General features: G+C 47.9%; 1 protein-coding gene across 1 annotated transcript in view; it reads left to right on the top strand.

The window, feature by feature from the left end:
- The window catches only part of LOC141212380 (uncharacterized), a 62,561-nt gene extending 40,340 nt beyond the window's left edge, over window positions 1–22,221 (top strand). The window contains exon 3 of the mRNA XM_073664930.1: window positions 21,461–22,221. Coding sequence (XP_073521031.1) covers window positions 21,461–22,101 — 641 coding nt within the window. The 3' untranslated portion in view covers window positions 22,102–22,221. The remainder of the gene's footprint in view (window positions 1–21,460) is intronic.
- The last annotated feature ends 271 nt before the right edge of the window (window positions 22,222–22,492 follow it).

The following is a 22,492-nucleotide window of genomic DNA, read 5'->3' as shown; positions in this document are numbered from 1 at the left end:
GCTGTACCGTGGGAATTTCTCACAGTCAGCGGGGCCGTAAAGGAGGTCACCGGAGCAGCGCTGCCTGAACTCCGGTGAACTCGCTTATGCAATCACGGGGCTGCTTTACGGCCCCGCCATTGTAGCGGCGGCAGCGGTTTAGAGCGGTCACATTTTATGTGGCTGCTCTAATCTGGAGATCTTCATGGGACACTCGTGGACTACTACGGAGGGGTAAGGATAAAATTGTGTTTTTTTATTTTATATTTTATTAGAGGAGATTGAGGGCTTCGGGGAATTAGGTGTATAGGTGAGTATAGGTGTATTTTTTTATTTTTTACTTTATTTTAGGTGGCGATCGGCGGGAACAGGTAATGTATAAACTACATTTCTTTAGTCAACCACTGGCCACCAATGAAATGTATTTTTAAAATTAATTGGGGACCAAACAAAAAAAAAATGGGGACTTTAAATTAATAAAAAAAATAGGTTGCCAAAAAAAAAAAAAAATGTATAGGGGCAAAAATATAAACCTATGGGGGCCAAAAATAACATATGGGGCAGTTTTAAGGACACATTAGGGCAATTTTAACAGTAGGATTAGGCTGATGGGAACTACTGCTCCCATCGAGCTGATCCTGCTGCCACTAGTGGACGGGGGACAGACATAGGCCGATGGGAGTAGTAGTGTCACATAGACCTATGTCTGCCTGAACGCAGACACCCGCTGACAACCGCAGACACCGCACAGAGTCCATGCTGACACCGCGCAGGTTTCCAGCGCAGACACCAATCATGACCGGGACATTCAGGTCCATCTTGTACCACCCCAGGTGCTCAGCCATGATCCAGGAAGACAGGAATGGTATGGGATTCTCGTCTTCCTGGATTTATGGGATGGCTGGAACGCCCCCGCATGAGGTCACTTCCCATTTGCTGCAGTCTTGTGTTCCAAAATCGCAGCAAATCCACTTTAATTCTGCAAGTAGTTTTACATATTTGCAGATTTGAAGCGTTCCAATGCAAGTCAGTGGCGGCGAAAACGCAGCGCTTCTGCAAAATAATTGGTGGTGCTGCAGGTGGAAATTTGAGCAGCAGGTGCAGAGCACACGCGGATTATCATTGGGGGACATGGCGGGCCTTCTACCAATACTATACTACATTTCTAATTGAAGGTATTTGCTAATATTATTATTATTATTATTACACCTACTCCATATTGGGATGGGATCTTGGAGATGGGAGGACCCCTTTAACTGAAAAAAAAACCTAAAGAAATGAACTGGAATATAAATGAGTGTACATGCAGCATGTAAGAGCGTGTTCACACATGGCCCAAATAGGGTCACCGTGTAATTTTGATCAAAATTAAAGTCAAACTAATAAGAATTGAAAAAATTGGCCTAATCAGAAAGGTGAAAACAGTCTCGTGGGTGAAAGTGTTAATAGGAACCTGTAATTAGGTTTTGGGTTAGAAAGCCACAACTATTTCATTATGTCTCTGGGGTTTTGTGTTTTACCACTTTTCTCCATACACAGGATTACACAATAGTGAGGAAGACACCGGGGGAGGGTGTGACTCCCATCATCCATCTCCAGGAGTCAGGAGGGCGGAGCCCGGGCCCCATCACAGAGCCTCCCCCGCAGCCCCCGATACATGAGAGGAAGAAGAAGATCCTAGAGCTCAGCAACAAGATGATTGAGCTGCTGAGCGGAGAGGTGACTGCTGGGACATTATACAGGATAGCACTGGAGGATTCTGGGTGATGACCGGAGAGGTGACTGCTGGGACATTATACAGGACAGCACTGGAGGATTCTGGGTGATGACCGGAGAGGTGACTGCTGGGACATTATACAGGACGGCACTGGAGGATTCTGGGTGATGAGCGGAGAGGTGACTGCTGGGACATTATACAGGACAGCACTGGAGGATTCTGGGTGATGAGCGGAGAGGTGACTGCTGGGACATTATACAGGACAGCACTGGAGGATTCTGGGTGGTGACGGTGTCGTTGTTGTCAGGTTCCTATAAGGTGTCAGGACGTCGCTGTCTATCTCTCCATGGAGGAGTGGGAGTATCTAGAAGGACACCAGGATCGGTACCAGGAGGTGATGATGGAGGAGCTCCGGCCTCTGACATCACCAGGTGAGAGGAGACTCTTGTTGGCTCCGGTGGATGTGATGACGTCTCTCGGCCTCGTCCTATAATAGATGATTTTTCTCCAGACTTGCTCTGGTTTTCTCTACATTTTCTCACAGCTTTCATTCCCTGATTCTTCTCTTCTGATCTGTGAGTCGCGGTTTCTCCGCTGTCGTCTTCATCAGTCTTGAGTCTTCGTCCTCGGCGGCTTCTTTCAGAATCTTTCACCTTCCTTCACATTTTGTCTGCAGATTTCCCAATGGAATTTTTCATAAAGTCCCACATTCAATATAACAGCGGATCGTCCTTTGCTTTCCTTATGAGGAGGTCAGAGTTCTCGTTAAGTTCTTTCAGAGCTCGTTGCTCTGATATCATTAGATTATGATATTTCTGTCCTTGAAATTTTGTGTTCTTTTTAATGTAAGTAGTTCATCTTCAATCATTTCCTAGAAAACATCCAAGACTGGTGGACGAGACTTGACCGGATAGTAATGGAGATTTTTTTTTATAACAAACGATTGAAAGTAACTGTCTGTTGTGTTGAATCGCTGGAGTTTTATGATCAAGAAGTAAACCCCGTTCATCAAAAGTTCCAGTTCTATTGGGAACATCATCATGAGAAACTTCTTGTAACGAGTTCTCCATGTTCTCATTCTGTTCATTGACCATGAAATGACAACGCAAAGTGAAAGTTCTCACAAACTTATTCACATCTAATAAAGTTCTATAAACGTCAAACTCAATTGTCGTGGAGAAGGTTAAGCCTTTGGATAGAACTGTAACTTCAGCCTCTGTTAATTACTGTCACTAAAGAGATGAAGCGTTTTCTTCAAAGGCCTAAAAATATATCTTTATTATTAACAAATAAAAAAAAACCATATAGAGGAATACCATATGTATTCATATACAAATACAATATATACAAAAAGTGAGGTACAAGTTCATTAAGAACAATGGTGGTATACCTGGATATAAAGCTTCGTGTACTGCACTGCTACATCTAAGGCCCAGACCAAAGGTGAAATTATCCTATTAAGTAAATACGAAATATGGGTCCAATTGTATGTTAGAGAGTATACTAATGCGTAAAGGTCCATAGCATACATCACATAAGTAATATATAATATCAGTTATTTATATCATTATAATGAAAACGTTTCTGACTAGAGAAACACTATCACAAGTAAGCATTATACCTCATAGACATAAAGGATATAGTAATAAACATATAAAGCGATAGGTTCAGTCAGTATGCTGGGCAAAGGTGATACAAATAAGCATCAACAGACCAAGTGCAATAGGACACAATAGATAGACATAATGGTAATGTTACCAGCAGTGCAGGAAACCAGGGACCCAACCAGCAAAGGCTAAACAGACAGCTGCCGGCTGATATTAATAGCCTGGGAATTGGATATTGTCCTCCTCCCAGTGCAAGAACACCAGCACTCAGCTGCCCAAGAATTCATAAGATGCACCATTTCTGGCGCCTAGCCTCGGCTCTTTCCACTTGCCCTGGTGCGGTGGCGAGTGGGGTAATACTATTGGGGTTGATGTTAGCTTTGTAATGTTTGCTGACATTGAGCCCAGGGGTTAGTAATGGAGAGGCGTCTATAAGGCACCCCTATTACTAACCCCGTAAGTTTAGTTAAAAAAACACACACACAAAGCAAAGTCCTTTAATTGAAATGAACACTTCCAGACCCTCTTTTACCCTTTATAAAGATCAAATTAAAATACAAAATAATCCTCACCTGTCCGCAGATAATCCTTATGTGATGCTGTCCCAGCAAAAATCCCCAGCCATGCTACATCTGGATTGTTTGATGTGACCGCTCAGCAAGCCAGTAGCGTGAGAATGCTCCTGCAGTGTCTAGCGCTGCTCTGACTAAGGTCACCGGAGTTCGTAGCCGATGAGCTCTGGTCACCTTACTGACGTCACTGCTCGCTGCACTGACTAGTGTGTCCTGGCTGGCGGGCTGAGCCATCGCTCAACACACCATACAGATGTAGCAGAGCTGGAGTTCGTCACGGGACATCATCAGTATGGATTATCTGCCGACAGTTGAGGATGACTGTTTTTTTTTTTTTTGGATATTATTAAATGGGTAAAAGGGTCGGGAAGTGTTTTGTTCAAATAAAGGACTTTGCTCTGTGTGTGTTTTTTTTACTTAAACTGATGGGGGTTAGTAATGTGGGTGTCTTGTAGACGCCTCTCCATTACTAACCTTGGGCTTGAGATCAGCTGACATTACAAAGCTGACATCAACCCCAATATTATTACCCCATTTGCCACCGCACCAGGGAAAGTGGGAAGAGCCGAGGCTAATGGATGCGCCATTTTTTGGGCGGCTGCAGGCTGATGTTATTAGTTTGGGAGGGGGTACAATATGCATGGCCCCTTCCTAGGCTATTAATACCAGCCTGCAGCTGTCTGCCTAGCCTTTTCTGGTTATTAAAAATAGAAGGAGCCCCCACATCATTATTTTGGGAGGGGGTCACCCCTTGTTAATAACCAGTAAAGGCTACGCAGATGTTAATATTAATCCCCTGGGAAGATCTATGTATATTAATGTTTATTACCCGCTTCCCAGACTATAAGCATCAGCTGTCCGCTTTCCCCCTTTGCTTTTTTCACTTTAAATTCTTTAATTATTAGCTAAATCCATGTACAGCAGCTCCACACGCCCTGCCCTGATGATATATCTCACTGACTCATTTCTATCTTTCTAGATCTATAAAAAAATGTTTTATTAGTTAGAAAATTAGCCTGAAATGTCAGAGAATGACCGTCTGTAAAAGCTGATGTTATAAACGCGTTTGATACGGATGTCATACAGATGCGAGACAGGTGAGAGAAGTCGCATCGTACTCGCAAGACAATCATCCTACTTTTCAGGAATATCCGACCAATTTTATTTCACCCGATGAGTGCGATCCCTTAAATGCGACATGTTAGTAACGGCTGATTGACGTCAAACTGGCCATAGATATAAGTATTGGAGAGCAGGACTGCAGACTTAAAATGCAAAAGGGGGAGAAAGGAGGAAACTTAAAATTGGTTTTGTAAATTTTGTTTGAAAAATAAGAAATTGCTGATTAAACTTTTACCAAAAAAAATAAATATGATGTGAAGTAGACATGTGGTAAATGTTAGTTATACCATACAAAATAGTTAATACATATCTGGTTTAAAGGCAGAAAAATTAAAAGTCCAACATTTTTTTTGTAAAATTTTCGATATTTTCATAAATAAACGCAAAAAAAAAGCCAAATCCTAAATTTACCACTAACATGAAGCACAATGTGTCACGAAAAAACAGTTTCAGAATCAGCGGGATCCGTTGAAGCTCCAGAGTTATTACCTCCATAAAGTCACACTGGTCAGAATTGTAAAAAATTGGCCCGGTCAGGAAGGTGAAAACAGACGCGAGAGTGACGGGGTTAAAGGGATGTTTGTCCAGAAGAATATGTATTATGGAGCTTTTCTGTGGAGTCTGACCAGACAATCTCTCCTTGGCTCCCCGTGTGCATCAGTAAGCGCCCATGACCCCGGTGCCGGCTCTCTAGTTGTCCTTTCTACACATTGATAGGCACTAACCGCTGCGTACCGGGTGCTCCCCACAACACCATCCTTCCGGGTTCTGTGACTTCATCCGTCAGCCGTACATGTGCCCTTTTTTCCTCCTTTAGAGACAAACGCAGAACTTTCCGCGCACTTGCTGCCTATTTTAGTGTTTATATCGAGGCGGATGTTGAGATTTATCTCTATTTAAAGAAGAATAAAAAAGCGGTAACTCGTCTTTTAATAGAACGGAAGGTTCTCTCCTCTTAGAGAGATCCCAGAGGATCCTGTCCAGGAGGGAGGCCGTGTCCTCATGGTGACATCATGAGCTCTCAAAATACAATCACTGGTAAATGGTCACCGTCTTTCCCCCAATCTCCATAATGGTGAATTAGGAGAGAAGAAACCGATGGATGGAAATATGGAGCTTGCTCCAGCTCCTCTGTGGCTCCGTCCCTGGAGACGAAACTTGGAGAAGTTGTGTTTCTTAGTACGGCTTCTCCATCTGACTGACGAGGGTCTTCTCTGTCCCTCTCCTCAGGGTCCTCATCCTCCGAGTGCAGAGCATTAGGCTTTGGCCTCGCTGATTATCACTTCATACTTGAGGTCCACAATGTGCTGGGTCCTTGGTACCGGGGGTGAGGACCACAACAATGTAATTTATTCCCTGATACATAAACATAGAATTACTGGTTCTGAGAGACGAGTCTCATATATAGACAGATACACGGCAGGTCATGTATTCAGTCTCTGTGTCTCCACAGATGGATCCAGGAGGAGAAATCCACCAGAGAGATGTCCCCGTCCTCTGTATTCCCAGGACTGTCCAGAGGAGAATCACAACATCCCGGAGGATCATCAGGTAGATGACACTGAAGTCCCCACAACATCTGACCATGAAGTGATGGGACCTGAGCTCATCTTACATTTTTATTTTTAGGGTGAAGATCTGGTTGATATTAAGGTTGAGGTTATACATGGAGCACAAGAGGCGATCGCAATATGGGCCGATCAGCAGGGTGAGGAGGGGAGACTGTCATGTCTGTTCTGTGGTCACCTACTACTACTCCCATAATTTCATCATAACATGTGTGGTAGATCGCTCACACGGAGGTAGACACAGGTACACTGTTTCTTTAAAAACTTCTCGTTGGTTTATTAAGATGCAGCATAAACCAACACTGAGTCCATAAAAGAAATCACGGCCCTTTGGCCAAAAAGTTCTCATTGGTTTATTAAAATGCAGCATAAACCAACACTGAGTCCATAAAAGAAATCACGGCCCTTTGGCCAAAACAGGAAAACAAAGCAAAATGGTAACACAAAAGCACAGTCTTTGTGATAGCAGGGATCCACCTGCTGAGAGTTAATAATAATAATAATAATAATTTTTATTTATATAGCGCCAACATATTCCGCAGCACTTTACAATTAAGCGGGGACATGTACAAACAATAAATTCAATACAAGGTGAGACAGTTTAACAGTTACATCAGGAGTGAGGTCCCTGCCCGCACGCTTACAATCTACATGGAAATGGGGGGACACAATAGGTGGAAAGTGCTTGTTATTTCAGGTCTGGCAATTATAATAAGTCGGGATTATCATATAAAGCTGTATGATCCGGTCATCAGCCTGTATGTTAAAGTGCAATACTCAATTACCGAGTGCAGTTATCGAGTGCATGGAGGGTGTAGAAACAGATGAACAGTAGGGAGCAGATTCTGAATAATATTTAGGAGGGAACAGGGGAAAGTTAGTTTACTGAGTAGTTGTGGTGGTCGGCTTGTTTAAAGAGATGGGTTTTTAAAGCGCGCTTGAAGACATCGGGGCTAGGCATCAATCGGATCGTCTGGGGTAGAGCATTCCAGAGAACTGGTGCAGCACGAGAGAAGTCTTGGAGACGGAGGTGTGAGGTTCGGATTATGGGGGATGTTAGCCTTAGGTCATTTGTGGAACGGAGGGCACGTGTAGGACGATAGACTGAGATGAGAGAGGAGATATAAGGTGGTGCAGAACTGTAGAGAGCTTTGTGGGTGAGAGCAATGAGTTTATATTGGACCCTGTAGTGAATGGGTAACCAGTGTAATGACTGGCACAAGGTGGAGGCATCGGTGAAGCGGCTGGACATAAATACGACCCTGGCTGTCGCATTCAGGACAGATTGGAGAGGGGAAATTTTGGTAAGAGGGAGACCGATCAGAAGAGAGTTGCAGTAGTCCAGACGAGAGTGAATAAGAGCGACAGTAAGAGTTTTAGCAGTTTCCAAAGTGAGAAAAGGTCGGATTCTGGAGATGTTTTTAAGATGCAGGTGACAAGAGCGAGTGAGTGATCAGATATAGGGAGTAAAGGAAAGGTTAGTGTCGAATATGACCCCAAGGCAGCGGGCGTGCTGCTTGGGAGTTATGGTTGACCCCTCCAAGGTAATTTCGATATTAGGTAGAGTTAGGTTACTAGAGGGGGGAAACACAAGAAGTTCAGTTTTGGAGAGATTCAATTTGAGATAGAGGGAGGACATGATGCTAGACACAGCAGATAAACAATCCTTGGTGTTTTGTATTAGGGTAGGGGTGATGTCAGGGGAAGAAGTGTATAGTTGGGTGTCGTCAGCATAGAGATGATACTGGAACCCAAATCTGCTGATTGTTTGTCCAATAGGGGCAGTGTATAGAGAGAAGAGGAGGGGGCCTAGGACTGAGCCCTGAGGAACCCCGATAGTAAGGGGATGAGGAGGGGAAGAGGAGCCGGCAAAAGATACAGTGAAGCAGCGGTCAGAGAGATAGGAGGAGAACCAGGAGAGAACGGTTTCCTTGAGGCCTATAGAGCGGAGCATAGTGAGGAGGAGCTGGTGATCCACAGTGTCAAATGCTGCAGAGAGATCCAGGAGAATCAGCAGGGAGCAGTGACCTTTGGATTTAGCTGTTAGTAGATCGTTAGAGACTTTAGTGAGGGCAGTTTCAGTGGAGTGTAAGGAGCGGAAACCAGATTGTAGAGGGTCGAGGAGAGAGTTATCTGAGAGATAGCGGATTAGACGGGAGTGGACCAAGCGTTCCAGGAGTTTAGAGATGAAGGGAAGACTAGAGACAGGTCTGGTCCAGGGATGGCTTTTTAAGTAAAGGGGTTATGATGGCATGTTTAAATGAGGAGGGAAAGATACCTGACGAAAGAGAGAGGTTAAATATTTTAGTCAGGTGAGTGGTGACCACCGGTGAGAGGGACTGCAGGAGATGTGAAGGAATGGGGTCACTGTTGCAGGTTGTAGGCCGAGAAGAAGCGAGGAGCTGGGTAACCTCTTCTTCTGTGACAGGCTCAAAGATGGCTAGTGAGCTTGAAGTGCGGCAGGGAAGGGGATCCAGGCACTGAGGAGATTGGGCTGAGATGTCCTGATGGATGTGGTTGATTTTTTTTTTTTTTCTTAGGGACGTCGAACGCACGCACATCACGCGGCGTAAGAAGAATCACCTCTAATTTCCGGGGAGCCGTCCCCCCCACAGAATCTGAGACCATCACCTTGTGAAGCAGGTTTTGCTATTACTTATCCCTTTTATTTTAATAACTGTTTTATGCATATATGTAAATTGTCTCCTTTATAATATCTTGTATATATTTTGTAAACACTGCCCCCCTTTTGGGAGTAAATCATTAATTATTTACCAGTTTCTTTCTTCCTGTCCTATGTCGAGCAAACACGTTCCTCACCCGCTAATTCACGTTACCTACCAGGTACCCGATCCACCTGTTAAGCGATCGGTGGTGGCAGTATACCAGTATTTATGTGATATTGTGGTTTGAGGGTGGCTGGTCGGAGGTATATATACGTTCCTGGAAGGAACTGGTGGTATATATACGTCCTGTCACATCACGTGCCGCAATAGTCGACATAAATTAGAGCAGCGGCACCCGTGCTTATCCTCTGTCAATACCGTGTTTGACCAGCAGGATAAGGGGGCGCCAGAGAGCTGCAAGGTCTGACCCAAGAGTGGGTGTTGTTTTCATGACAAATTGGTTCAGCAACTCCACTTGGTTCAGGATAAACAAACACAAGATCCTCTCTGGAGCTAGCTTCTCCAGACACTGAACACTGAATGCCTCAGTAGGACTTGTATTTAAATCAAAGACCACACTCTGAGATGGAGATATGGTGAATGACCTCCAACCCTTCACAATGATCATTCACAAAAAACACTCCCTTTTAACATGGAAGTTTAACCTCTTTAAGCAAATAACATGTTGGAGCAAATTTCATGGTTTCAATTCACAGAAGCTAATAGCCTCCATGAAATATATCTTCCCTCTATCACTTTACCAGTGACTTTGCCACACATGACACAATCTATTCCGTCACTGTGTGTTTCCTACAGATGGATTCAGGAGGAGAAATCCACCAGAGAGATATCCACGTCCTCTGTATTCCCAGGACTGTCCAGAGGAGAATCACAATGTCACGGAGAGTCATCAGGTAGACTGTGCTGAGCCCTGTACCGGATCTGTATATGGGGGGACATTTCTGATCGAGGTCATGGATGTCACAGATTTAGGTGGTTTCTTGTATTGTGCTGATTGTTACATCTGATATATCAGGAGGAAGATCCAACTAAGAATAAAGTGAAGGACGAGACAGAAGAAGAAGCGATGACGAGGAGGGATCAGCCATGTGTGAGTGACGGGAAGGAGGAGATTCCGGTAGATGTTTCCACAGGTGTGTAATAATGACCGGCGTGTGATGATGATGATGATCGGCGTGTGATGATGATGATGACCGGTGTGTGATATTGTGTGGAGTCTCCGGTGCAGTGAAGCTTTATCTGCTGTCCTTATCACAGCAGAAGCGTCCGGTGATGGCGCGGCTGCTCCTGTAGAGTCCGGCTGTGCACCGATGAATAACGGGGCCTCCTTCACACCTCTTCTTAATGGTTTAGGAAGCACATATTAGTTTTCCTTCACTTTCTATAATATTCTTTCCATCCTTTACGTCCATATTTTTCTTCCACAAGTCCCTGCTGCCATATAAATGACTGAGCTTGTCCTCCAGGTTATGAATCTTCCCGTCCTATGGATCTCGGGGATGTAGCAGCCTCTGCCTGGTGCTGACGAGTGACGACACATGTCACATGTAGAGTCGTCCTACCTGTCGCCTCTGTTTGCCTCCCACTGCCTCCGACATTGAGGCCGGCGTTCTGGTCCCTCCTCATCCAGGCCGGCCGCCCGATGGCATGAAGACCCCTATGGTAAGTCAGTAAGTGCCATGCTATGGAGGTGTGGGTCAGACATATGGCTGTCGTCCCTCTGCCTCTATGGAGGCCATCTTGGATGTAGGAGGACCAGAGCACAGGTCTCAGTCGGAGGCAAGCGGAGGCCACCAGGTAGGTGACCGTACATGACAGATGTTTAGTCCTCTGTGCCGGGTGGAGAATTGCTTCATCATAAAAGGGATTAGGAGCTCGTATCTACAAACAGCTGCGATGGCCGCATCTAGAGGTGTCGTTATTTTACATCATGTCGGTTTTTGAGATCTAGTTCAACCAACGTATAAACATGGAGACTAAATACTACCCAGAGGGGGCGCCCTTCACCATGCATGGATTATATCCCCTGTCAGCGTCTCATTTATGGTGAATCTTGTAATATGGAGAGATTCACTATATGGAGAATAGTATTGGGCCACACGCATTAATCACTGCATTCTGGCATCTCCTTCAGGCCCTGTTGTCCCCCCGGTGTATAACATCCAGCCCTGTCCCACCCCCCAGTATATAACATGTGGCTCCTCGGTATGTATGGGTTACAATTTCAACTGCTGGGTATATAGATCCTGGGGGGCATACTCAGGGGGTGATATGTGCAGGAGAGGCCAGATGTTATACAGGGGTTATATTCACAATAACCAGGGTGTACTTTATTATAAGAGCACATTGTGATTTTGGGAACGTCCCTTTAGAAGAATCTTCACTCTCGGTCTCTCCAGACAAACAAGATGTCGTCTAGGAATCGTCCCCCCATCTGAGCCTCTAACTTCAATAAATAATTCTCTTTCCAACAGTAAAATACATAAATTACCAAAAGAAGGTAAGAAGACGTCCTCATCCAGGTTCCGAAAGTTTTAAGTTTTTTTTTTTTCTACCAATAAATTGGATGAAATTCTTTTTCCGACAAGAATTGTTACCAAAGAAAGAAACTGCTGCTCAGATTCCCGGCCGTTCCTCCGACATTTATGAATGACATGATAACCGGGTGTCACCGTTCTCCATACATGTGTCCCCACACTTCTCACACTCAGCGCTGATTGGACAATGTAGGGGAACAATGGTAACGCCCAGTTGTCAGTATTTCCTTACATTTATAGGGTGAATAGCAGGAGAACTGCACAGCTTAGTGACCAATAACATTATGACTCCGGAAATGAGAGGACGAGAAAGTATATAAAAAAAAATAAAAATAAAAATCAATAAAGAAAAAATGTGTCTGTAAGGCCGATAATGGGGGAAATGTTTTTCACAAAAATCAACTCTAGTTGTAGATGAAAGACGTCACACAGGAGAGAAGCCGTACTCATGTTCACTACGTGGGAAATGATTTACAGATAAAATGACCAAACAGCTTACAATCCTAGAATGTTCTGGTTGGAGGGGACCACCTCCAGGGTCCCCGTATCCAGCCCCCTGCTCAATGCAGGACTCACCATCTCAGACAGATGTCTGTCCGGCCTCTGTTGGATTGTTTCTTCCATTCTTGATGGTTTATTTCTCATTACTGACCTCGCTGTATGAGGAGCTTTTTTGTGGGGGATGAGTTGTATTTCTCATCTTGTTACTTTATCATCTTTATTCTGCTGTTATTTTTTAGAATTTTTCTCTCTTCATGAGCTGCACAAGTTGAGTGATAAAACGACCGTCCACCCTGAGACTGAGAAGTGACTATACGGTTATCATATATAGACTCCCTTCCTTGTGTCCTCCATTTGCCTCCTGTAACGGTGAACCGATGGAGGAAACCTGGCAGTTCCTAATAATAAGGCGCTTACACACAGTCTCCATACAGCCGGTCCCAGAGGTTTCCCGGCTTCCATCTTTTTACCACTGTACAGTGATCTGGACTTACAGCACAGACACCGGGGCTGCTCCACATAGTAGTGCTGGCTGGTAGAGCGAGCTGGCAGAAGAAGGCCGACATGTCAGATCTGACCCAAAGATGGCAGGTGCTAGACAATCAAGAAGCGGGACGAGGTCAGAATCAGGAAGCCGAGTAAGAATGGTCCTGTAGATGGAGGCCTAAGTCATCCCGGGGTATTATGGAAGCCAGACAAGGTTACCAAAGACAAACAGGAGCAATGAAAGCAGGTGCAGAATACATCTGTAACTGGTGACGCCCCGCAGACTGCTGGGAGATTACTAGGATGTGGCGCTGCCCCATAGATCACAGCACAGGAAGGCAGGGGAGGGTGGGGTAGACGTATTACTGCCCTCCCCATACCACTGCACTGACCATCCTGGAAGCCGGGGGAAGAGACCACCGATCTGAGGGGGCAGCGGAGGGCAGAGGACCCCATAGGGGACTGTACAGGGAAATGTGTAGTGTTCAGTCCCGGGGTGGAGGGTCGCTGTAACTGCGGTAATACAACTGATCCAAGCCAATAACAATATATTTATTTCATTTTCTTTTAGGACTTTTCTACAATAAATACTTTGTTTCTTTTCAGACATTTTTGTGTTACCAAATCCTGGCGCCATAAACCATAAGCGATGTATTGTTACATGGTGACAGTATTCCTCATTGTTCCCATATAATATACACAACGTCCTGATCAGTCTTTATTACACAAGAATAAGAGGAATAAACTTCATGAATTGTAAGAATAGACGAGATGGAAACAGGAAACTTTCTCCCCGGAGTCTCCACAGAAATCTGCGTATTTCTTCTTCCGTCTCAGGATTCTCGATTCCGGGGTAAAATCTCTATTCAGTTAGGAAACATTGTTCCATCACTGAGATCGGAGGTGACGGCCGCTCCTGATAAGATTCTGTGTAGGGGGAGGGGAGAGGAGGGCGGGGCTAGAGGCCGAGCTCCTCCCATCTACATGGACTCTGACCAGTAGTGACCGTCCTCTCCTATCTCAGTAATGGGACGCGTACACCCGGCGTCAGAGGCTCAATGCAGTGAGGAGGAGAAGCCGCGCGCATGCGGTAGGTTTGTCATGTTCTCAAGCCCCCAAAGCCGTGATGACATGCTAAGTGGGGCGACTGCTCTGGGGTCACGAACGCCTCATCGACAAGTCAAAGGCCTCATTTACATATCATAAACTTTAGAAATACAATACTTTTTCTAAAGATCTGTTTGTGTGTTTAATGTAATAGAGATGTTAGGCGGAGAGTTTATATCTGCAGACACAGCTGCTGCGGGTTCTGGGGGCACAGGGAACGGACAGTTTCCCTTTAAACATAATTTTTAAGGACATATATTTAGTGTTTTGGGCAGGGGCGGATGTATCACATGTGCAGTAGGTTCAGCTGCATATAGGACAAGTAATGTAGGGAGGCTCCAGGGGATAAGGAGGATCCGAGGGGTAGGGAGGCTCCAGGGGATAAGGAGGATCCGTGGTGTAGGGAGGCTCCAGGGGATAAGGAGGATCCGAGGGGTAGGGAGGCTCCAGGGGATAAGGAGGATCCATGGTGTAGGGAGGCTCCATGGGATAAGGAGGATCCCTGGTGTAGGGAGGCTCCAGGGGATAAAGAGGCTCCGTGGTGTAGGGAGGCTCCAGGGGATAAGGAGGCTCTGTGGTGTAGGGAGGCTCCAGGGGATAAGGAGGATCCGTGGTGTAGGGAGGCTCCAGGGAATAAGAAGGATCCATGGTGTAGGGAGGCTCCAGGGGGTAAGGAGGATCCATGGTGTAGGGAGGCTCCAGGGGATAAGGAGGATCCGTGGTGTAGGGAGGCTCCAGGGGATGATGAGGATCCGTGGTGTAGGGAGGCTCCAGGGGATAAGGAGGATCCATGGTGTAGGGAGGCTCCAGGGGATAAGGAGGATCTGTGGTGTAGGGAGGCTCCAGGGGATGATGAGGATCCATGGTGTAGGGAGGCTCCAGGGGGTAAGGAGGCTCTGTGGTGTAGGGAGGCTCCAGGGGATAAGGAGGATCCGTGGTGTAGGGAGGCTCCAGGGGATAAGGAGGATCCGTGGTGTAGGGAGGCTCCAGGGGATAAGTAGGCTCTGTGGTGTAGGGAGGCTCCAGGGGATAAGCAGGCTCTGTGGTGTAGGGAGGCTCCAGGGGATGAGGAGGATCCGTGGTGTATGGAGGTGACGCGCCCCTGGGCCTGTGTCGCGCTGCGTTGCGCACGCGGGAGCTTACCCGGAGCCGGATCTCTTTAGGGTTGTAGTCTCGTGGCGGTGATCCGGTCCGTGCCCAGGGAGTCAGACTAAGTGGCGGTCTATGGCAGTAGATGTTAACTTGATCGACTACGCCACCCGTTGAGTGCGGCTTTGAAGCCGCCGCTGCAGAATAGTCCACTGAGGCCAGGTGTATGAGAATGTGCAGCGTGGTGGTATAACCCCCAACGGGAGGGGTATGGCCTCAGGGCAGCTGGGATAGATGATGGGGGTGATGGTGGTACACGAGCGCAACAAAGACAACTCGGAGTCTTGGTGGTGCAGTTCAGGGTCTTTACTCACGGTTACTCGGTTACTGCTCCAGGCCACCGCTGCAGAGGTGGCCACCTGTGTCGCGCTGTGCTCACCAGGTGAGGGACTCGGTTAACTCCCAGGTCTTTCTGGAGTGCTTTGCAGGACCCCCTTTATGTCCCCTGTCTCTGGTCTTCAACTCCACTAGTGACCACGCTTATGTCCAGCTGCCTCGGACCTTCTTGGTGGGCAAACGTTGGCCTGCGTTTCCCAGGTCCTATGTGGTGCCTTCCTAGCGGGTGTGGTGAGGGGCTGCTCCACATGTAATGTCGCAGCCTCCGGTTCTTAGTTGAGGGTAGTTTCTCTCCTCCACTAATTTGGGATCCGGTTCCCATCTTCTTGAACTGACCCCCCTACTCAGGTAGCGGCGGGCGTGTGGTGGCTACCAGCCAGTCCACACCCCTGGGGTCCCCTCTGTCCTTCCTGGAGCCCAGTCTGCTCCTCTTCCTCCTTCTTCCCTCCTCCAGGCTCAGGCCTCCTGACAGGGCCTGCCTGTGGAGCAGAGCCCATAAAGCAGCTCTGCTCCCTGTCTTCTCCTCTCTCAACTCCCTCCCTTTCCAAGATGGTGCCTCCCTTTATACTCCTGTACAGAGTGCACCCAGGATCTACTTCCCCCACGCACACACTACCGGGTTCCCTTCTCTAGGTGTTCCCTCCCCCCACTCCAGCCAGGGACATGCTCACTCGTGCCTGCATAACTAATGGGAGCACCGTCGAGCTGTCCCCCGGAAATGTGGTGTAGTGCATGTGGGTGTTAGGGTCCTGAGCCACACTCCATCCTTACCTGGAAGTGAGATATCGCACATCTGGGTGAGATGCAATACCTCTGTAGCAACCGAACCCTCGGGGTGCTACATTCCCCCCTGGCAAAACCCAGCACGTCCGCGGGCTGGAACTGAGCAAAAGACAGGGTATTCATTAGAACATGCAAATTTTTCATAAACAACAAGTATAACAGGTATCAACATTCAGTTTCCCTTTATGGGAACGGCTCTCTCTTAAACGGTATAAGTGCATATGTACTGTTCTGGAACTCTTTTTCATAGTAACACATTCTAGCATATAAATTTTTCATATAAAACATTTCTAGCAGCAGATCCACGAAGAAGTCTCTTTATAACAGGTCACAGTTTATTCTGCAACCAGGTGTCCATTTTCCTAAAACAGGGAGACGTAACCAGGTAGGGGTCTGTCCTGCCCCGAGTCCTTAACAGTCTTTTAGTCCATCCTGGGTTACGCTCCACTAACTGTACAAAGGATTCCCGGTAAATCCACCAAGGACTCCTATACATTACTAGAAACACATAATTATTTACAGGATATGGCCGCTCTCAGTCCTCGGCCAGGTAGGGGTGGCTGTTCTCAGTCCCCAGCCAGTTAGAGGGAAAAGGGGGTGGCTGTTCTCAGTCCCCAGCCAGGTAGGGGGTAAGGGAAACAGTTCTCTTTCTGTCCCAATGGGGACCACACTCTTAGTGGAAACAGTCCCACAACAGTCCTTATACCCGGTCGGGTAACTATTTACATCTCCTCTTTTACCGTTTACGATTAACGGTGTGCTCCACACGCTCCTTTCTCTTTCTCAGGTTCAGACCCGTCCGGGCCCTCTTGGTACTCGGGGTCTGAGTGGTACTGTTAATGACGCCCGGGGTCAGGGGGTGCGACGTTGGGCCTGGGCGCGGGCTAGTGGTGGCAGTGCCCAGGTCTGGAAGGCTCGGCTGCAGGGCTTGTTGCGGGGTCTGGAGCAGGTCTGCGTCTGCAGCGCCCGGGATCGGCGGCTCCACCGGGTGGCCCGGGAGCAGGCTGACGCTGGCAGCGTCTGGGACAGGGAGACTCCTCTTACCTGCTCCCGCGACCGCTCCTGCGTCACGCGTCTTCTCCTGGTGCTGGTCGGGGCCCGCGACGGCTGGGGCGCTGCCGATGCTGGGCAGCTTAGTCTGCTGCCGGTCCGCCATCTTGCTGTCCGTTCCTGGTGTCCTCCTCCCCCCTGGTGGACCGTGGCCTACCTGGCGATGATCCTCTTCCATAGGCCGCGGCTCCGCAGTTGATCATCAGGGTCGAGGACCTTCCGTCGCGCTCCAGTGACGTCGGCGTCTGCTGGGCTCCTTCCAGGACCTTACGCAACGTCCGGACGTGAGGCGGGGCTTCAGTTCTCGCGCGCTTTCGGAGTCCACGCCCCTCTTCTTCCCGCGCGGCGTCCTCAAGATGGCGCCCAATGGCGGGAAAACTCCACAGATGGCGGGAAGAAGGCTGAAGATGGCGCCGGATGGCAGGAATCTTCACGGATGGCGGGAAGAAGGCTGAAGATGGCGCCGGATGGCGGGAAAACTTCGCGGATGGTAAGTTTTAAAAGTCTCTTTTTCAGGCACGCAGTACCCGGTGGTTGCGGGCACGAAATCCTGCCGACTACGCCAAAAGGTGACGCGCCCCTGGGCCTGTGTCGCGCTGCGTTGCGCACGCGGGAGCTTACCTGGAGCCGGATCTCTTTAGGGTTGTAGTCTCGTGGCGGTGATCCGGTCCGTGCCCAGGGAGTCAGACTAAGTGGCGGTCTATGGCAGTAGATGTTAACTTGATCGACTACGCCACCCGTTGAGTGCGGCTTTGAAGCCGCCGCTGCAGAACAGTCCACTGAGGCCAGGTGTATGAGAATGTGCAGCGTGGTGGTATAACCCCCAACGGGAGGGGTATGGCCTCAGGGCAGCTGGGATAGATGATGGGGGTGATGGTGGTACACGAGCGCAACAAAGACAACTCGGAGTCTTGGTGGTGCAGTTCAGGGTCTTTACTCACGGTTACTCAGTTACTGCTCCAGGCCACCGCTGCAGAGGTGGCCGCCTGTGTCGCGCTGTGCTCACCAGGTGAGGGGCTCTGTTAACTCCCAGGTCTTTCTGGAGTGCTTTGCAGGACCCCCTTTATGTCCCCTGTCTCTGGTCTTCAACCCCACTAGTGACCACGCTTATGTCCAGCTGCCTCGGACCTTCTTGGTGGGCAAACGTTGGCCTGCGTTTCCCAGGTCCTATGTGGTGCATTCCTAGCGGGTGTGGTGAGGGGCTGCTCCACATGTAATGTCGCAGCCTCCGGTTCTTAGTTGAGGGTAGTTTCTCTCCTCCACTAATTTGGGATCCGGTTCCCATCTTCTTGACCTGACCCCCCTACTCAGGTAGCGGCGGGCGTGTGGTGGCTACCAGCCAGTCCACACCCCTGGGGTCCCCTCTGTCCTTCCTGGAGCCCAGTCTGCTCCTCTTCCTCCTTCTTCCCTCCTCCAGGCTCAGGCCTCCTGACAGGGCCTGCCTGTGGAGCAGAGCCCATAAAGCAGCTCTGCTCCCTGTCTTCTCCTCTCTCAACTCCCTCCCTTTCCAAGATGGTGCCTCCCTTTATACTCCTGTACAGAGTGCACCCAGGATCTACTTCCCCCACGCACACACTACCGGGTTCCCTTCTCTAGGTGTTCCCTCCCCCCACTCCAGCCAGGGACATGCTCACTCGTGCCTGCATAACTAATGGGAGCACCGTCGAGCTGTCCCCCGGAAATGTGGTGTAGTGCATGTGGGTGTTAGGGTCCTGAGCCACACTCCATCCTTACCTGGAAGTGAGATATCGCACATCTGGGTGAGATGCAATACCTCTGTAGCAACCGAACCCTCGGGGTGCTACAGAGGCTCCAGGGGGTAAGGAGGATCCATGGTGCAGGGAGGCTCCAGGGGATAAGGAGGATCCGTGGTGTAGGGAGGCTCCAGGGGATAAGGAGGATCCGTGGTGTAGGGAGGCTCCAGGGAATAAGAAGGATCCATGGTGTAGGGAGGCTCCAGGGGGTAAGGAGGATCCATGGTGTAGGGAGGCTCCAGGGGATAAGGAGGATCCGTGGTGTAGGGAGGCTCCAGGGGATGATGAGGATCCGTGGTGTAGGGAGGCTCCAGGGGATAAGGAGGATCCATGGTGTAGGGAGGCTCCAGGGGATAAGGAGGATCCGTGGTGTAGGGAGGCTCCAGGGGATGATGAGGATCCATGGTGTAGGGAGGCTCCAGGGGGTAAGGAGGCTCTGTGGTGTAGGGAGGCTCCAGGGGATAAGGAGGATCCGTGGTGTAGGGAGGCTCCAGGGGATAAGGAGGATCCGTGGTGTAGGGAGGCTCCAGGGGATGATGAGGATCCATGGTGTAGGGAGGCTCCAGGGGGTAAGGAGGCTCTGTGGTGTAGGGAGGCTCCAGGGGATAAGGAGGATCCGTGGTGTAGGGAGGCTCCAGGGGATAAGGAGGATCCGTGGTGTAGGGAGGCTCCAGGGGATAAGGAGGCTCTGTGGTGTAGGGAGGCTCCAGGGGATAAGCAGGCTCTGTGGTGTAGGGAGGCTCCAGGGGATGAGGAGGATCCGTGGTGTATGGAGGCTCCAGGGGGTAAGGAGGATCCATGGTGCAGGGAGGCTCCAGGGGATAAGGAGGATCCGTGGTGTAGGGAGGCTCCAGGGGATAAGGAGGATCCGTGGTGTAGGGAGGCTCCAGGGGATAAGGAGGATCCGTGGTGTAGGGAGGCTCCAGGGGATGATGAGGATCCGTGGTGTAGGGAGGCTCCAGGGGGTAAGGAGGATCCGTGGTGTAGGGAGGCTCCAGGGGATAAGAGGCTCCGTGGTGTAGGGTGGTTAATGGAATAAGGAGGCTCCAGAGGGGACATGGAGGCCCATTTGCACTACAGGTTGCTGACATACTGGAATCGTTCCACTTTCTACCTCTGTAGATTTTTCTTCTCAGACATTGGGAGAAGGACTCCCCTGGGTCCGGTAATTAGGATTTAACCCTGTAATATGACTTTGGTGCTATTTCATTCTTCTAAGGGTTCGTATCATGTCCTTAGTAGGGTTGAGCGAGTATGTTCTGTCCGAGTATGCTCGGGCCGAGCTCCGAGTATTTACAGCTGCTCGGTGATAAGGTTAGATCTGTTTGACAGTTTTATTACATGGGAGGAATGTGTAAGAAATAGACATTCCTCACATGTAATAAAGCTGTCAAACAGTTGCAAATCATGCACACGGGAGGGATTCAACCATATCACCGAGCAGCTATAAATACTCGGTGCTCGGCCCGAGCATACTCGGCAAAAGGGTTAACAGAACATACTCGCTCAACACTAGTCCTTAGGCATACTGTGGACATGATTACGGCGGCCACCTTTAGGAGGCCCACCTTTGTGATTAGACAATCTCATTTGCATACGGTAATGTAAAATTAAAACTCAATTTTTAATTGTGTGGACACTTTTCTACACTAAGGGCGAGATAGGAATCTTGAGAGAGTGAAATGTCACTGGTGGTACATTAAGGGGGTAAATCCTGATGACAGGTCCCCTTTAAGAACTGTCTATTTGCCGTCTAATCTCTGCCACCCCTGACTTGTGCCAATGTCACCAGATTATAAGTGTTATTCACTTTACCCGTCATTGTGTTAATGTTATGGCATGTAGTTGTCCACCTTATTACCGGTACTTTGACTGATGAGGGTCTTCATTGTGAGATCCAGAAAATAAATGTGTAAATCTCTTTGGATATGATTTTTTTAACAACACAAATCTATCTTTCATTCTTATAGGAAATCCTTGTGAGAATAACGGTTTATCACTAAATTGTAAAAAAGAAGATATCAGGAAGCACTCTAATGGAGAAAACCTCATCACCCTTCCTGCACCTCCTGGACTTCACAGCACTTCACCTTCTTATAATCCTCCTAATCATGAGGAATAATCTCCTGAGCAATCTCACATTGTTACCAAAAGTCCAGGTGACACAGTGGATACAAGATTTCAGTGTGACAAGCAACTTACTAAAAGCTCAGCTCAGACACAAAGAAAACACAAAGGAGAAAAGCCATACTCCTGTTCAGAATGTGGGAAATGCTTTACATATAAAACAAAACTTGTTATACATCAGAGAAGTCACACAGGAGAGAAGCCATATTCATGTTCAGAATGTGGGAAATGCTTTACAGATAAATCAAGATTCATTATACATCAGAGAAGTCACACAGGAGAAAAACCATTTTCATGTTCAGTATGTGGGAAATGCTTTGGATATAAAGGGAGTCTTATTAGACATCAGACATGTCTAATGTGGGAAATGCTTTACAGATAAATCAAGATTTATTATACATCAGAGAATTCACACAGGAGAGAAGCCATTTTCATGTTCAGAATGTGGGAAATGCTTTACAGATAAATCAAAATGTGTTAGACATGAGAGAATTCACACAGGAGAAAAGCCATTTTCATGTTCAGAATGTGGGAAATGCTTTACAGATAAATCAAAATGTGTTACACATGAGAGAATGCTCATGGGAGAAAAGCCATTTTCATGTTCGGAATGTGGGAAGTCCTTCACAGATAAAGGGAGTCTTATAAAACATCAGAGAATTCACACAGGTGAGAAGCCATATTCATGTTCAGAATGTGGGAAGTCCTTCACAGATAAAGGGAGTCTTATAAAACATCAGAGAATTCACACAGGAGAGAAGCCGTATTCATGTTCAGAATGTGGAAAATGCTTTACAGAGAAATCAAAATGTGTTAGACATGAGAGAATTCACACAGGAGAAAAGCCATTTTCATGTTTGGAATGTGGGAAGTCCTTCACAGGTAAATTAAGTCTTGTGATGCACGAGAGAAGTCACACTGGGGAGAAGCCGTATTCATGTTCACTATGTGGGAAATCTTTTGTAAATAAATCGTATCTTGTTAGACATGAGGGAAGTCATACAGGAAAGAAAGTGTAATCATGTACACTGTGTGTTTTAAAATTTTTAATAAAATTGCTCAGAATAATGAGTACACTTCCTTTGATAAATAAGATTGTCATTAATATCTCACTGAATACCAGAACAATTTCTAAAATTTTCCTTTCCCCCATGACCAGTGCCACACGAGAGAGGGAATTCACCCAATAAGGACAGGAAGCGTACTGAATAAGAGGGCTGCACCTCTACCCCGCATCATTTTGGTTTCCTGTCCATGAGGGAACCTGAAGCTGAAGAATCAGGAGAGGAAAGTTAAAGGAGAAACTTACCCAGGCCTTGCCTGGAAGAAAGGCTCCTTGTATATAGTGCCGGTGTCGGGTCCTGGAAGCGCCACCGCTGGTCACTTGAGGGCTCATGTAGATGCGAGCAC

This window comes from Phyllobates terribilis, unplaced genomic scaffold (genome assembly GCF_046119375.1).
Source record: "Phyllobates terribilis strain yellow unplaced genomic scaffold, ASM4611937v1 Scaffold_171__1_contigs__length_4068163, whole genome shotgun sequence".
NCBI classification, from domain to species: domain Eukaryota; kingdom Metazoa; phylum Chordata; class Amphibia; order Anura; family Dendrobatidae; genus Phyllobates; species Phyllobates terribilis.
Note: the sequence above shows the minus strand (reverse complement) of the source record. Positions and strands in the feature narration are given on the sequence as shown.